The 18,049-nt window shown below is 46.7% G+C and overlaps 1 protein-coding gene across 2 annotated transcripts in view; it reads right to left on the reverse strand.

Moving 5' to 3' along the window:
* Positions 1-3,687: 3,687 nt before the first annotated feature.
* The window catches only part of LOC137562510 (phospholipid scramblase 3-like), a 61,212-nt gene continuing 46,850 nt past the window's right edge, over positions 3,688-18,049 (reverse strand). For both annotated transcript variants that reach the window (XM_068273912.1, XM_068273913.1), the window contains exons 7-8: positions 11,247-11,387; positions 3,688-4,282 (exon numbers count right to left, since the gene is read on the reverse strand). In XM_068273912.1, the coding sequence (XP_068130013.1) occupies positions 4,037-4,282; positions 11,247-11,387 (387 nt within the window). In that variant the 3' untranslated portion in view covers positions 3,688-4,036. The remainder of the gene's footprint in view (positions 4,283-11,246; positions 11,388-18,049) is intronic.

Below are 18,049 nucleotides of genomic sequence, written 5' to 3' on the forward strand. Positions count from 1 at the left end.
CTATCCTCGGCTTATACACGGGCCAATCATTTTCCCCAATTTTTTTAGGGAAAAGTTGGGGGGGGGGGGGTCGGCTTATACTCGGGTCGACTTATACTCGAGTATATACGGTATTGTAACATGAAATTCATCTCTTAACTGCCAACGCTTAGGAATTTTAAAAGACAACTGAAGTGAGAGGTAAATGTAGGCTGCCATATTTATTCCCTTTTCAACAATACCAGTTAGCTGGATATCCGGCAGATCTTCTGCCTCTAATACTTTTCCTATGGACTAGTTTTAGTCTATGACTAAGAGTACTTGTAGAAGGTACAGACAGGAGAAAAGAACATCTATCAGGCCCCAGACAATGTAACTGTGGTACCTGTTATGCTGGGCATACACGGCTCGATTTTGCCGCTCTATTCCGCGCCCAATTGTTTTCCGCGCTCGATTCTGCAGGCGATTCTCTTATCTTCCGCTCATTTTTCTTATGTTTTCCTATTGTCTTCCATGATGAATCGAGCGCGGAAACGATCGGGCGGGAGATCGGACATGTTGGAAATTATCTATCGATAATCTAAATAGCTCAGAATCGAGCCGTGTATTCCCAGCATAAGAGTGATGTGCAGGTACTCTGCAGGGGAATGAGGCGATTCTTCCTCTATTACACATCTGAACATGGATCAGGCCCTAGGCAATGTGACTGTGGGTACATGTAAGAGTGATGTGCAGGTACTCTGCAGGGGAATGAGGCGATTCTTCTTCTATTACACATCTGAACATGGATCAGGCCCTAGGCAATGTGACTGTGGGTACATGTAAGAGTGATGTGCAGGTACTCTGCAGGGGAATGAGGAGATTTTTCCTCTATTACACATTCTTCATGCACAATCTGAACAAGGTTTATGGGTGACAGACAACACCTCTGTGTTCAATGTGCACAAAATTCTCAGTGGATTCCCTGCAGCTCTGTGGAGAGTGCATGTGTAGAGTATAGTACTACTGTGTAACAAAGTAAACCTGAGACAGATGAAATTAAAGTTTTATACATACCTGGGGCTTCCTACAGCCACCTTCAGGCTAATCAGTCCCTCACTGTCCGCCTCCACCACCTGGATCTTCTGCTATGAGTTCAGGTACTTCAGCCAGTCTTGCTTAGTTTGCATGCACACACTCCGCCGCCGGGAGCGTACTACACCTGCGCAGCACTATTGCGCAGGTGCAGATTGCTCTTGGCTGTAGGAGTGGCACACGGCCGGACTGCGCTGACTGGCTGAATTACCAGAACTCATAGCAGAAGATCCAGGTGGTGGAGGACAACAGCGAGGGACTGATTAGCTTGAAGGGGGCTGGAAGAAGCCCCAGGTATGTATAACACTTTACTTTTCATCCTTCTCAGGTACCATTTAATTCATAGTCACCAAACCAAATTTTAACAACATATCAAATTATTTGATTTCATGAGCAAAGAGAGTGCATACATTTTCATAAATCAGAATCAATGCAGAATTATTTCCATCTCGTTGACCATCTCTATTAGTGACTCAGCTACACATCTTTATTCTTACAGCATAGAAGTTATTTTGTATATATACTGTACAGTCACAATCAGATATGTATATCTGACTTTAAAAATACGGAGAATGCTTTATTGAAGCAGCACAAGTAACTATTTTTTGATTGGTTTATTTCATTTTTGTGGACAAAGCAGAGCTATTATTGTACTGTAGATATACGTTATTTATGATGACTATTATCTGAGAAATAGAACATTTTATCATATTTTCTATTTTAATTTGGAGTCGGAGTCTGTTCATTTTTCCCCGACTCAGACTCCCCAAAAATTGCTACGACTGACTCCACAGCCGTGACTTTTTACATACAGAGTGTATATATGTATATATATATATATATATATATATATATATATATATATATATATATATATATATATATATATATATATATATATATATATATGTATATGTATATATATATATATATATATATATATATATATATATATATATATATATATATATATATATATATATATATATATATATACATATATATATATATATATATATATACACACATATACACATATATATATATATATATATATATATATATATATATATATATATATACACATATACAGTGGTGTGAAAAACTATTTGCCCCCTCCCTGATTTCTTATTCTTTTGCATGTTTGTCACACTTAAATGTTTCTGCTCATCAAAAAAACGTTAACTATTAGTCAAAGATAACATAATTGAACACAAAATGCAGTTTTGAATGATGGTTTTTATTATTTAGTGAGAAAAAAAACTCAAAACCTACATGGAGCTGTGTGAAAAAGAAATTGCCCCCTGAACCTAATAACTGGTTGGGCCACCCTTAGCAGCAATAACTGCAATCAAGTGTTTGCGATAACTTGCAACGAGTCTTTTACAGCACTCTGGAGGAATTTTGGCCCACTCATCTTTGCAGAATTGTTGTAATTCAGCTTTATCTGAGGGTTTTCTAGCATGAACCGCCTTTTTAAGGTCATGCCACAACATCTCAATAGGATTCAGGTCAGGACTTTGACTAGGCCACTCCAAAGTCTTCATTTTGTTTTTCTTCAGCCATTCAGAGGTGGATTTGCTGGTGTGTTTTGGGTCATTGTCCTGCTGCAGCACCCAAGATCGCTTCAGCTTGAGTTGACGAACAGATGGCCGGACATTCTCCTTCAGGATTTTTTGGTAGACAGTAGAATTCATGGTTCCATCTATCACAGCAAGCCTTCCAGGTCCTGAAGCAGCAAAACAACCCCAGACCATCACACTACCACCACCATATTTTACTGTTGGTATGATGTTCTTTTGCTGAAATGCTGTGTTACTTCTACGCCAGATGTAACGGGACACACACCTTCCAAAAAGTTCAACTTATGTCTCGTCGGTCCATAAAGGTATTTTCCCAAAAGTCTTGGCAATCATTGAGATGTTTTTTAGCAAAATTGAGACGAGCCTTAATGTTCTTTTTGCTTAAAAGTGGTTTGCGCCTTGGATATCTGCCATGCAGGCCGTTTTTGCCCAGTCTCTTTCTTATGGTGGAGTCGTGAACACTGACCTTAATTGAGGCAAGTGAGGCCTGCAGTTCTTTAGATGTTGTCCTGGGGTCTTTTGTGGCCTCTCGGAGGAGTTTTCTCTGCGCTCTTGGGGTAATATTGGTCGGCCGGGCACTCCTGGGAAGGTTCATCACTGTTCCATGTTTTTGCCATTTGTGGATAATGGCTCTCACTGTGGTTCGCTGGAGTCCCAAAGCTTTAGAAATGGCTTTATAACCCTTACCAGACTGATAGATCTCAATTACAGTACTTTTGTTCTCATTTGTTCCTGAATTTCTTTGGATCTTGGCATGATGTCTAGCTTTTGAGGTGCTTTTGGTCTACTTCTGTGTCAGATAGCTCCTATTTAAGTGATTTCTTGATTGAAACAGGTGTGGCAGTAATCAGGCCTGGGGGTGACTACAGAAATTGAACTCAGGTGTGATAAACCACAGTAAAGTTATTTTTTTAACCAGGGGGGCAATCACTTTTTCACACAGGGCCATGTAGATTTGGAGTTTTTTTTCTCACTAAATAATAAAAACCATCATTTAAAACTGCATTTTGTGTTCAGTTATGTTATCTTTGACTAATAGCTAATGGTTTTTGATGAGCAGAAACATTTAAGTGTGACAAACATGCAAAAGAATAAGAAATCAGGAAGGGGGCAAATAGTTTTTCACACCACTGTATGTATACACACACATATATATGTATGTATACATACATGTAGAAACATCTTTCATCTAAATGCTGTTAAATGGTAAAAAAATGGTTGAAGAGACAAAGTGGGGGGGGATTAGGAGGTAGGAAGCAGAGAGGGAGGAGAGTAGGAAGCAAAGAGGAAGAGGGAGGAGAGGAGGAAGCAGAGAGGGGGAGGGCACTGTACAAAGTAAGAAACATAGGGTGCATAATAATAGTACAGATAATGGAATACACAATATACAAAATACACAATTAGTCTCCTCCACAACCACCATCTCCTCCTCCACAACCACCATCTCCTCCTCCACAACCACCATCTCCTCCTCCACAACCACCATCTCCTCCACCCCAACCACCATCTCCACAACCACTATCTCCACCTCCACCAATATCTCCACCTCCTCCACCAAAATCTTCTCCACCCCAGTATACTCCTGCGAAGGCCCAGCCATCATCGCTGTAACTATTGCTGGTCGATACTTGCTGCATGCGGTAAGTCTATAAAGTAGAGAAACACACAACTAGGGTCAGCTGAATGTTGACTTACCTATTCTTTGTTTTCAAACAATATAGTAGATTGTGGAGCCACACGCTTTGGCTAAACCCTTAATTGGGCGGGGTGTGCAGAGATCCCCTCCCAGACGCCACAGGATCACAGTGCAATGATTTTGAAATCCGCATCACCTCCATGAAATCACAATGGTTTTATTGATCCATAAAATCACGTTTTATTGATGAACTAGTCTACCTAAGCCAGTTTAAAAACGGGCTCTAGGTAGTGATGCCGCCGCATCGCCGCTGCATGTTAGTGCGCATGCGCACACCCGTCCGCCGCACACTCATTCGCCCGGCTCCCTTGCCCGTCCTCCTGTCCCAACGGCTGTCTGTACTGCGCACATGCGCAGTACAAAAAAGCCATGGACAGACAGACAGGGAAAGATGATGACAGAGGGACAGTTAGGTTTTATTATTGAGGATAAAATCACATCGTGCAAAGCTTAAAAGTAAAACATATAAGCATAAAATTGCTGTCTGGCAGCTACAGTCTGCTACACTGTTTTGGGCTTTTCCCCCTTTTCAAACCACGTCTCAGTTCAGTGTCACTTCGTTTCTTTTTCAGTAGAATCTGAAGTGAGAGAGATATGGAGGCTGACATTTTGATTTAATTTTAAACAATACCAGTTGCCTGGCAGTCCCGCAGACTGCTTGTCTTATGGCCCATACTCACGAGGGACTTTTGTCGCCTCAACACACGGCGCGCGCGTGTTGCGGCGACAGGTCGCCCGTGAGTATGGGCCGCCGCACGCGCGCGCACCCCGAACTGTCGCCCGCCGCTCATGTCGCCATGCGATTCAAACTTTCAATCGCATGGCGACAGTCGCCGCCGCACCTCCCCCGCAACTGTCGCTAGTCCGCGTGAGTACGCGGACTAGCGACAGCAACCTCCATTGTATCATATGGAGCTTCCGGCGGGGGGAGGAGGAACGTCGGCGACAGCTTCCGCCTCGCCGCTGGTCCCTCTTCCGCGTGTGTACGCGGAGGGACCTGGCGAGAAGCTGTCGCCGGCCTGTCGCCCACACGCTCACGTGTGCTGGCGACAGGCAACTTCTGCAGCCCGTGAGTACGGGCCTTTAAAGATGTGGCTGGATAGTGTACTGGTTAAAGGCACTGCCTTTGACATGGGAGACCAGGGTTTGAATCCTGGCTAGGGTCAGTACCTATTCAGTAAGAAGTTCAAGGCAAAACTCCCTAACACTGCAGGGTGGCCTCTTGAGCGCGTCCCAGTGGCTGCAGCTCTTGAGCGCTTTGAGTCCAACAGGAGAAAAGCGCTATACAAATGTTTGTATTATTATTATTATTATTATTATTATTATAATAAAGCGGAACTGTAGACATGTTTTAAAGACATTGTTTCACTTACCTGGGGCTTCTGCAAGCCTCCAGCAGCCACCCTGTCCCGCACTGGTCCTGCCCGAGCCTCCATTCTCCCGTCGCCAGCTACTTTCGGTTTCGCCGCCAGGCCACTGCGCCTGCGCGGCTCTGGCCACGCGTATACTTTCTTCGCTTTCCCCGCTATTGCAGAGCAGAGGGGAACGCGAAGAAAGGATACGCTTGGCAGGGCTGCGCTGGCCTCGACTTACAAGTCGAGGTACGGAACGGAGCGGCAAAACGGAGACTCGTGGAGGACACAGCTGCTGGGGGCTTGCAGAAGCCCCAGGTAAGTGAAACAGTGTCTTTAAAACGTTTCTACAGTTCCGCTTTAGCGTCACTTTGACCCAACATTGATTATTTAGTGTAATAAAATCATTCTTTGAAGACAACTGTGCTGGCATGTTATTTTTCCAGCTTACCAGCTGGTTGCTCGAAAGTTTCACAGTTTGTTTATCTTCCTCGTATTGGATCTGTAAACACTATATTTCTCTGGCCACTGAAAAATAATGGATGCAGGACTAAAGCTGTAAATTGGATTTCTTACAGGGGGGTTAGGGTTAGGCATTAGGCGGAGGGTTCAGTTTAGTCTCCTATATGGGGGTTAGGGTCAGGCATCAGATGCGGGGAGGGAGGGGTTCAGTTAAGGCACTTACAAAAGGGCGGGGTTTCGGCATTAGATGGGGGTTCAGTTTAGGCTGTTACAGGGGGGTTAGACATTAGGTGGGGGGTTTGGCATTAGGTGTGTGTGTGTGGGGGGTTCGGTTTAGGCACTTATAGGGGAGTTAGGGTTAGGCATTAGGTAGGGGGAAGGTTAGTTTTGGCTCTTACAGGTGGGTTAGTGTTAGACATTAGGTGGGGGGGCTTCAGTTTAGGCTGTTACGGGAAGGAAGGTTACGCATTAGGTGTGTGTGTGGGGGGGGCGGTTTAGGCTCTTACAGGGGAGTTAGTGTTAGACATTAGGTGGGGGGGGGGGGGGTTCAGTTTTGGCTCTTTACAGGGGGGTTTCACACTTGAGATTGCAAAATGCTAGCGATAAGCGGTAGTTTTGCGCCGGCAATTTTACACATATTTTTAACTGGACATTTTTTGAGCAATCACGATTCACGATTGAAATACATAGCCATTGCGATCACTCAAAAAATGCAAAAAAAAAAAAGCTTCAAGTAGCACATTTGCATTTCGCTCTAATCGCGAATCGCTGGCGATCGTGACAGTAAGATCTCAGCCATATACTTAACATTGCACTATTGCTTTAAAAAGTGCTAGCGATCGCCAGCAATTAGCGGTAGACGCCCGCTATATGCCAAAGTGAGAATGGGCCCTTAGGATCAGGTATTAGGTGGGGAGGGGGTTTGGCTAAGGCACTTAAAAGAAAATGTTTAAAGGAATACTATCGATTCACATATTTTTTTCAATTGACACAGGAATTGTTTGGGAAGTGCTGCTAAGTACTGGTGTATACATTTTAGTAGCAACTTCTTTGTTTACTGTTATCAACATACATTCAAAGTTTACCGACGCCAAAACTGAGGGCTGACTGAGCCATGAGGAGAGGGGAAATTCCCCTCACACTTGATCAGTTAACTCTATGTGTAGCTCTGTGTGTGACAGAGAAGAGAGCTCCCAACAGCTGCAGCTCCTGTGTCCTGTGTTTCTGACTGAAGTGTCAGAAGAGAGCAGAGGAAATGTAACTAATTGTCACAGCTTTTCATACTGTTTTTGCTTTCAGAGTTTGATATGTTTGATATTTGGTTTCTGTAGTCTGATATGCAACTCTGGCTGTGCATTGAAGCAGACACCCCTTCTGTAATTGATTTGTCCCAATATAGCTAAATTTTACCCTCAATAAATTACAGCTTTTGCCTCTGATATTTAACATGAAAAGTAGGAAAATGTTTACACAGCTACTTAGACATTATTTGCACACTGTCATTTTAGAACACTTGGGTATCGATAGTATTCCTTTAAAGGGAACCAGAGGCCCCAGAAAGATTTTATACATACCTGGGGCTTCCTCCAGCCCCATACGCACGGATCGCTCCCACGCCGCCGTCCTCCGCTTCCTGTATCCGGCTGTACCGGGTCCCTTAGTTTCGGCCAGTCAGCGGCAGCACGCGGCCAATTGTCCACATCACAGGGGCTCCCGGCATACACTTACATGTGCAGCTGCATACTGCGCAGCCGCACGCGTAAGGGTATGGAGGGAGCCCCTGCTCGTGCGGACATTTGGCCGCATCCGCCGGAAGTGACGGGACCCGGTACCGGCGGATTCAGGAAGCGGAGGATGGCGGCGTGGGAGCGATGCAGGCTTATGTGGCTGGAAGAAGCCCCAGGTATGTATAAAATCTTTTTTTCTTTTTACGATTCCGGCGTCTCTGGTTCCCTTTAAGTGAAAATGGGTGGCAGGTAGTGAATACTAAAATATTGGTAAACTAAATTTAAAGGGCAACTGAATTAATAAGAATATGGAGGCTGTTATATTTATTTCCATTTAAACAACACCAGTTTCCTTGCAGTCCAGCTGGTCTATTTGGCTGCAGTAGTGCCTGAATAACAGCAGAAACAAGCATGCAGCTAATCCAGTCAGATCTGATAATAATGTCAGAAACACACACAAGCAATAAAACAGCAGTACATGCATCCAGCTACATTTAAGTGGTCAGCAGGTGCTCGTCAGCCAATCAGGATGCACTGTCATACACCTTTTACCTGCCATACCACATCTAGCAGCCATTAGTATTCAGGTGGGAGGCTACAGTTGGACGCCATCGCAAGATTGCGTCGCTAGCAGGACCGCCCCGTTTTCTTTCAGCTCTAGGACATGGCGGACAGGTGAGCGGTTAGGGAGGGACCCCTGTGGGAGGGATGCCTGCACGGGGCGGTCCTGCTAGCGACGCAATCTTGCGATGGCGTCCAACTGAAGCCTCCTACCTGAATGCTAAAGGCTGCTAGATGTGGTATGGCAGGTAAAGGGTGTATGACAGTGCATCCTGATTGGCTGACGAGCACCTGCTGACCACTTAAATGTAGCTGGATGCATGTACTGCTGTGTCTTATTGCTTGTGTGTGTTGAATTTAGCATTCAGTATGGAGGCAGTGTTGGTGGGTTTTTTGGATGTGAGAGGTCCAGAGCCTGGGTGTGAGAGGTCCAGGCCCACCTGCACTCCCCTCCAGTTATCGCATGCTGGCCTTGGGGCCCCGGCCAGTGAGAGAGGTCCGGGGCCCCTGGCCATCGTGCGAACCAATCGTGTGTTTTTAAACGTTTTCTTTCAGCTCTAGGACATGGCGGACAGGTGAGCGGTTAGGGAGGGATGCCTGCACGGGGCGGTCCTGCTAGCGACGCAATCTTGCGATGGCGTCCAACTGAAGCCTCCTACCTGAATGCTAATGGCTGCTAGATGTGGTATGGCAGGTAAAGGGTGTATGACAGTGCATCCTGATTGGCTGACGAGCACCTGCTGACCACTTAAATGTAGCTGGATGCATGTACTGCTGTGTTTTATTGCTTGTGTGTGTTGAATAATGTCAGAAACACCTGATCTGCTGCATGCTTGTTCAGGGTCTGTGGCTAAAAGTATTAGAGGCAGAGGATCAGCAGGCTAGCCAGGCAACTGGCATTGCTTAACCTTTTCGGGACCGGCCACCTACCCCCCCTTAAAGACCAGGCATTTTGCGCGGGAAGGGGGTGCGCGCGTTTGGGGGGGGTCAGGCGGCCGGATCCCGTGTGTGGCTGCCTGGCATTGTGTCCCCCCTTGGTGGCCTGGGCCCCCCCTTCTGCCAGCAGCCTTCACTTACCTTCCAGGCTCCAGCGATGAGCCGCACGGGACCCTCTTCTCCGGCCGGCATCTCCGTTCTGTCTGACGAGCAGTTCCGGGTCGCGGCTTGATGACGTCATCAAGCCGGGACCCGGCGCTGACGTCAGATGAAGCGGAGATGCCGGCCAGAGCGGAGGGGGGCGCCGATCGTCGCTGTAACGGCAGGGAGGTGAGTGGATCCTCTTCTTTCCCCCCCTGCCGCCGCAGCTGTCAAACAGATCACTACGATCCGACGGCGATCGTAGTGATCGTGTGATCAGCAGCCATACGCGATGGCTGCTGATCACTCGGGGGAGATGTCGGCTGTCATATGACAGCTTAATCTCCCCCTCCGGGTGCGCACGATCGCGTCGGGAGCGGAAATTGCGGGCCGGCGTAGATCCTACGCCGCATCAGGCTAGAACAGCCACAAGTGCGGCGTAGGATCTCATTCACATGGTCCCGAAAAGGTTAAGGAAATAAATATGGCAGCCTCCATATACCTCTCACTTCAGTTGTCCTTTAACTAGCAGCACACCACGGCGCCCACTACAATACATACTCGTGTAAACATGCCCATAGCAAAACACTTGATGCGTTGAGCATGACTGCTGGCCCTCAAATTTGGGGAATGCCACAGTGGATCTTGCATGAACCAACCTTCAGGTATCCTAAAAGAATTGGAGAAAACTGGAGGCGCCCGTAGACTGAGGTTAAAAAATCTCCTACCTTGATGAGGTAATGATCAGAGGGTTGGATTAAAAAAAAAAACTTCACAAACTTTCATTGTGCACATTTGACAACGCGTTTCACGGCTAGAGACACTTCCTCGGGTCAATAGCTGTGCCTTATACGGAGGTACAGTTAGTCCTGGGCTCTAGCCCTAAAACAAGTCGAATATGCACAAAAGTTTTAGACGTTTTTTATTTGAATTCCGACTCTCTGATCATTACGTCATCAAGGTAGGAGATTTTTAATCTCAATCTACCTTGGCATATCGAAATCCTGCATACATACTCAATTCTTATTTTTACGGGTGCCACCAGTTCTTTCAGTTGCCCCTACTTAGGGGTCATGCCCTGGGAAGACCTCCCAGAGAAACTTTCTTGAAGCTGCGACCAACACCCTTCAAGGAAGAAGGCCAAGAGGGGATGGTACTTCCCTAAAGGCAGTAGGAGTGGTTGCTTACCTAGCCTTGTGAGTATAATTTACTATTGTCAACACCCATCATATGGTGATCTAACGATGTTACACCAGATTGGGTTTCTGGTCTCCCTGTGAGTCCTAAAAGGCTGGTGACCTACAACCTCTGTTACTCCCCACATAGAGGAAGGCAGCCAGGAGACCTATAACCTCCGTTATTCCCACTCACCATATAGAGGAAGGCAGCCAGGAGACCTATAGCCTCCCTCACTCACCATATAGGAGGAAGGCAGCCAGGAGACCTATAACCTCGGTTACTCCCCACTCACCATATAGAGGAAGGCAGCCAGGAGACCTATAGCCTCCGTTACTCCCCACTCACCATATAGAGGAAGGCAGCCAGGAGACCTATAACCTCGGTTACTCCCACTCACCATATAGAGGAAGGCAGCCAGGAGACCTATAACCTCGGTTACTCCCCACTCACCATATAGAGGAAGGCAGCCAGGAGACCTATAACCTCGGTTACTCCCCACTCACCATATAGAGGAAGGCAGCCAGGAGACCTATAACCTCGGTTACTCCCCACTCACCATATAGAGGAAGGCAGCCAGGATCACAGCTTTCAGAGTGGCCGCCATGTCCATCGGGAAGCGGAAGATGACTTGGGAAGAGTCTCCTTCCTTCTCCTTAGTGATGGAAGCCACAGGGTGGGACCCGTCTATGCTGAGGATCTGAGAGGGGTGACAGAACATTCCATTAAATCAAAACAGGGGATCTCAAAATACAGTCAGCTGTTGCATAAATAAATGACACCTGATCAAGAGAAATTTGAAGGTTGCTATTGTCCTGTAGAAAACGCCATTTAAAAGAGAACCTGTAAGGGAAAAAGGTGCCCCTATGGGGTACTTACCTCGGGAGGAGGAAGCCTCTGGATCCTACTGAGGTTTCCCCATCCTCCAGCATAGTCAAGATCCAGCGCTGGCATCCCCGAAAAGCCACGAACAAGCTCGGTGGCGAATGCGTGCAGGCGCAATAGCACCTGCAGCAATCGGCAATATTTACCTCTGAGATCATGCACCGAAGCAGATTCCCCCTTGTTGTCACAGATCAGAGCTGGCCAAATCCTGTCACAACTAAGGAGAGTGGAGAGGAGAGTGCTAAGTCCCACCCACGGAGGTATTGGAGCCATTCGTATTACACATGCATGACTGGCTGCATTTTGAAGAGAAGCTTCATGATTGGCTCAAGTGTGAAAAGAAAGTTTTGCAGGACACATGCTGCAAGTCCCGCCCATGGATACCTCCATGGGCGGGACTTGCAGCATATGTCCTGCAAAACTTTCTTTTCACACTTGAGCCATTAACAGGAAGCGAGTGGCTGCCTCTAATCAGTATTGCAAAAAGGGTGTGTGCATCAAACACCAAGTGAACCCTTATATACCTGGCTTTGCAGATAAGGCCTAATTAGCTTATTCATGAGACACTGCTCAAGCAAATCTGCATTCGCTTTCGCATGCCAGGATATGCAGGGTTTTGCCAACTAACTCACCGCAAAATGTCTTCCCTGCGGAGGATTAGTTCGCGCAGCATTTAGCACTTATCCAAGATCGCCACGTGGAGGCCCCCCCCAGGAATTTTGCGGTGAGTTATTTGGCAAAACCCTGCATATCCTGGCATGCAAAAGTGAATGCAGATTTGCTTGAGCAATGTCTCATGAATAAGCTAATTAGGCCTTATCTGCAAAGCCAGGTATATAAGGGTTCACTTGGTGTTTGATGCACACACCCTTTTTGCAATACGTTTTCAGTTTCTTTCTTCTGGAAGCAGGTGGTGGATGACCATGTTTACATGGGCTGTCTGCAGCCTGTTTCCCCATTGGGGTGTGGAGCTGTAGAGTCACCCTTGAGCTTTACTGGGCTTAGGGTGACCTATGCTTCACTCACCCCGTCGTAGTGCTCCCAAGTCGCGCACATTTGGCCTGGCATAATAATGTACTTGGACGCAATACGAAATAAGGTAGGTCCTATCCTTTGGGAGGTGGGTGCGGGCGGCCCTCCCTGGCGGTGGTAGCGCTTGGGGGGGGGGGGGGGGGAGGGGGCCACCCCTCACTTCTTAACCTCCCCCCCAGGGGGGCGGCTACAGAGTCTCTGAGCAGTGAGAGTGCTTGGAGTGCCCTGTTGGCCCCCCTTTTCCTGGGATCCTGGGGGGGGGGGGGGGGGCTCCACGTGGCGATCCTGGATAAATGCTAAATGCTGCGCGAACTAATCCCCCGCAGGTCAAAAATTTTGCGGTGAGTTAGTTGGCAAAACCTGCATATCCTGGCATGCGAAAGCAAATGCAAATTTGCTTGAGCAGTGTCTCATGAATAAGCTAATTAGGCCTTATCTGCAAAGCCAGGTATATAAGGGTTCACTTGGTGTTTGATGCACACACCCTTTTTGCAATATGCCTCTAATCAGTGACTGCTGTACTGTACCAGCAATTTGTCCAGATTGGCTATGCAAACCTAAGGTATACTTAACCTTGTAGTCCACTAAATGTGCAAGTGTTTGTCCTGTACCGCCAATGGGAGAATAGAGTTGCTCCTTTGCAGCAGAGAATGCTGGGCATGCTGGGCCATTTGTAGGACAATTTCTGATATAGCGTATCTTTCGGACTATAAGATGCTCTTGAGCATGAGACGCACCGAAGTTTAGAGGACAAAAACCAGGGGGGGGGGGGGGAAGATATACTAAACCTGGTGCATCCATTGTGAAGGGGCATCTTGCCCCAATCTTATGCCCCTTTTGTATCTCATGCCCCCTTGTACTTCTTGCGTCTTCCTGTGTCCCTGTGTCCTCCATGTGTCTGCCTCCGTCCCTCTCTATGCTCCCCTGTGTCCTCCTCTGCATGGGCACAGTACTGGGAGTCCCCGATATTGCGGCAGGTTGGAGGTTTGTATTGGCAGGCGTTCACCAGCCAGGAACTCCCTGCATTTGGACTATAAGATTCAGTGATTTTTTTCCCCATGTTTGGTTGAGTAAAAGTAAGCCTTATAGTCCAAAAAATACAGTAGTAAACATCTTACATAATAAACCACTTTTCCTGGTCCCTTGGCATTTACTATAGTGATATTATACTGTAATTATCAATACTACGCATACAATTCATTATATCATACGTTTTTTTGTTTCAGTGTCACTTTAAAGTGAACCAGAGACGAAGCACTCATGTATTTCACCATATATATCAGTGGGGACATTAGAGAAAACACCTACCCTGCTTTCTGTTTCATCTTTCACTGTTCAGCCTGCTTGTTAGTAGCCCTGATAAAATCCCCGACTGAGCATTCAGTCTGCCTTTATTATAGCCGAATCTGTCTTCTCTGATGTCTTTTCAAGCCTGAGCCTGCCCCCTTCTGGCTCTGCTATAATGACTCAGCTATAATGATTCCTGAGCAAAGCCAAACTGAATGCTCAGTCGGGGATTTTATCAGGGCTGATAACAAGCAGGCTGAGCAGTGAAGAATGAAACAGAGAGCAGGGTAGGCGTTTTCTCTAATGTTCTCACTGATATATATGGTGAAATACATGAGGGTGCTTCGTCTCTGGTTCACTTTAAAAGGACAAAACACTTGTGAAGGGTTGTCCAGATGAATAGCTCCGGCCCAACATGTGAGAGACAGAGAGAGAGACAGAGAGAACTATCCACCCAGATCCTTTATACATACTTATGTGATGTGTCAGTGTACCCTCATTTTTCCGCAAAATAGCCAAATACTGATAGTCTATGTTATACGAGTGACTTAGATTTGTTACTTTAGTGTATGTTAAGGTTCTTGTGGAGACTGTGGCCTCAATTCACTAAGCAGTTTAGACTAGTCTACTGATGGTTTTTAGTCTACTGATGGTCCGGTCAGTTGCATCAAAGGGGAATTCACTATTACCAAATGTTTTAGACCTGTTTTCAGACCTGGTCTAAGGGTGCATACACACATCAGACCATAGTCTTTGGAAAATGAAAGATCACAGACCAATTTTACCCCCTTCCATGTAGTATGGGAGCCATATCTGCAGAGGAATGTCTGTTAAACAAGGTGTGTATGAGGATCTGCAGATATCATAGACTATGAATGCATTTTGCAGGAACGTATCTTTTGCAGATACTGATCTTTTGCATGTGTGCAGCATCTTTGTGTGCAGCATCTTGCAAAGATTTCTGTCTGATGGGGCGTTCAGCTCAATAGAATAGACTGTGTAGGTGCGGCTCTCATACTACATGGAAGGGGGTAAAATTGGTCTGATCTTTCATTTTCCAAAGACTATGGTCTGATTTGTGTATGCACCCTAAACCATTTGGTAATTAGGTCGGTAAAGCAGGGGAAATGATCAAAAGATGCAATTCACAAATGAGTTGCTATGAGTGACATCCTTCTCCACTGATGAGCTCTCCTCTGCATACAATTAAACTCCTGCATAATTCATTCTAAAGGTTCCATCCTCACATCTAAAATACCTCACATAATTACTTTACAGACAGAAATCAGCTGGTCTAATCTCTGTCAGAAAAAGAGGATGTAGTTACTCCTTTTTTGCCTTTGTGAATTGTGTAATTACTGAATGTTGGACTGTTAGAATGTAAGTATACTTGAATTCTAGGCCTCAGATACTAAAGTCTAGTAAAGACTTGAGATGCAGGGTCTCTTTAAGCAGAGTTTCTCAGAGATAAATGATGTAGTCATTTACAAGGAACATGTTCCTCTAGATGGCCACATAATGGGTTATCAGGTCTCACTGTACCGACAGACGACGAAACGGTAAACAAAGCCAATATTTGGAAAACATTGCATTCTTCGCAGCTAGGTTATAAAGCACTGGTCTATTAGATGATGATGTGGGTCCCATGCCTGCCAATTGTAGGCTTGGGGGTATGGCTCGGGTGATGTCAGAATTTAACTCTGCGATGTTCATATAAAAGAGGGACCCAGGATGGGTGAAGCTACTTCTGCTTCTGACTTCTGGCTGAGGACGTCCACTTTCTACTCTTTTAGCAATGTTTTGTCATCTTATCTAACTGTATGCTGTATATAGGCCTAAGTGCAACGTAGTATAGATGTAACATAAGAGAAAGCCTGGTCGCCATTCAAAAGGAATGGACCAAGAGCCGGTAAGGCAAAGAGGACTTACTACAGACCAATTGCTTCGCTGAGGTGTAACGAACATGTAGAGATAAGCACCAAACATTGCAAGATATACTTAAGTGGGTATGATCCGAATGAACAAACACAGTGTTCTCCCCAGAATTTTTTTCCAGCCGGGTGGCATGAAATAGTAGCCGGGTGGCATGAAATAGTAGCCGGGTGGCATGAAAAAGCAGCCGGGTGGGACGAGATGAAAATGTAGGGCAACTCTGCTTACAGCATAGGAGGAGGTGAGGAGGTGAGCCGATGACAGTCGGGTGGTCACCAAATCTAGCCGGGTGTAGCACCCGGCTAAAAGAGCCTGGGGAGAACACTGAAACACCAACAAACTTATTCAGAACAAATCTATACAAAATCTTTATTAATCAATATTATCCAATAAAATTCACATTAAAAATGTGCCCCCGTCCCGCCTGCCTCCCTCTCCACCCCCACATCCACCCCCTGCCAGCCCACCACTCCCCAAAGGATCACCAAAACAAATCGTGAGGCATATGCATATGCCTCTCTGCTGATAAAGGCAAATATTGATCGTCCACCTTAGCTCAGGATGAAAAAAATATATAGGATGGATCAGCAAGCTATATGCAGTTCGTCAACAGGCAGTATGATCCATAAGGAACACTTATAAGGAACATATAAGGAACACATAAGGTCTTAATAAGCATCGATTCCAAACATTAAGCGGGTCCATGCAATTCAGGAGAAATGGATATAGTCCAGCAGTTGTAGCAAGCCAGAGAAGCTCAGCAGTTAGTTGGCAATTGGTATAATAGCAGAGAGCACCTCTCCAGGCAGCCTTGTAATGTAGTAAGCCATGCAATAAAGCACACACAGTGTTGTAAAAGCATATAGCTCAAGCATAGTTCAAAAGTGGATGATAATAACCTCAATGGCTCATTGTAGCATCGACATCCATACAGCCAGCATTACAGTTTATCACATGAACAAGTTTTCCTGTGTATGTGGCATAGAGAATCTCCCACAATTAATGCCCATGGGGCTGCTTACGTCTCCGAGCGCTAGAGTCCATCTCTGGAAAGCGCTGGTATCCGGGAAGGACTGGTAGGGCTAGCAGCGCTGTGGGTCTGCTGGGAGGACAGGGTGCCTTGATGGAGGCCTATGGCCAGGCAGGTCCACGGTAAAGGAGTATCCAGGTCGGGACGCAGCACATGCGTACCCTCGACCGGTTTCGCCGGGCTTCCGGCTTCCTCTGGAGACACGTCATTTCCCCGTGTTGCCTCCAATTTATTCCCCCCAGCGGGCGGAGAGTAAGGCGCAAGCCACGCCCGCCCCCACCCGCGGCCAATGACGGGCGGGAGAGCGAGGCCAGCAGACACAGCGGGGCGGCGTAATCCGCAACACACCCGACGCGTCAACATAGCCACGCCCACCCGCCCGAACATGCGCCGAGCAGCGGGGCGGAGCGGGCAGACACAGCAAGAAAGCGCAAAAGCAACTGTCCCGGTGCGTCCACCAAGCCCCGCCCCCCCGCCCGGACCGCCGCCGGAGGGGGCAGGCGAGACCAGACACCACAGCCTCCAGACCCGCCCAGGGAGACAGAAACATCGGAGACAGCCATTGGTAAAAAAATCCCATTATCCATAAATGTATACTATATCAAAAACCTTAAACTTGCAAACCCATCCTAATCCGTAGAACTATATAGGTGGCAGAAACAGTATACAGTATAATTATAACATGCATACCCAGGGGTTTCCTAATGAACCCAACCCACGTTAGTGAGTATATCGTTCAATCCCCCCAGGACAAGGGATCAATGATCCTCAAAATAACACATAATATAGAACACATAAAATTTGTGTTTGGCAATGTGCAGTAAGAAAACCCTAACCTCCAACACGATCGACCCAGGTATCCCGCAGTCAAAAAGGGGGCCCCGGGCACCAACATGCCCTCATACCGGCAAGAACAAAGCATAACTTATATGCTCGTTCAGGCCGGGGGGCTTAGTGGCCGCCATTTCAAAGATCCATCGCGACTCTTTCTGTAACAACAACCGGTCCATGTCCCCACCCCGGGCGGAGGCATGGATCCGATCCAGGCCAACGAACCGCATTTTGGTGGGACTGCCAGCATGTACTGTTTTGAAATGTCTAGCTACAGGAGTCAGACTGGAGAGACTTTTGCTCCTAATGTTAGTGACATGATCAGAAATACGTGAGCGTAGCTCCCGTTTCGTTTTGCCTATATA

Source organism: Hyperolius riggenbachi, chromosome 3, assembly GCF_040937935.1.
Source record: "Hyperolius riggenbachi isolate aHypRig1 chromosome 3, aHypRig1.pri, whole genome shotgun sequence".
In the NCBI taxonomy this organism is placed as follows: domain Eukaryota; kingdom Metazoa; phylum Chordata; class Amphibia; order Anura; family Hyperoliidae; genus Hyperolius; species Hyperolius riggenbachi.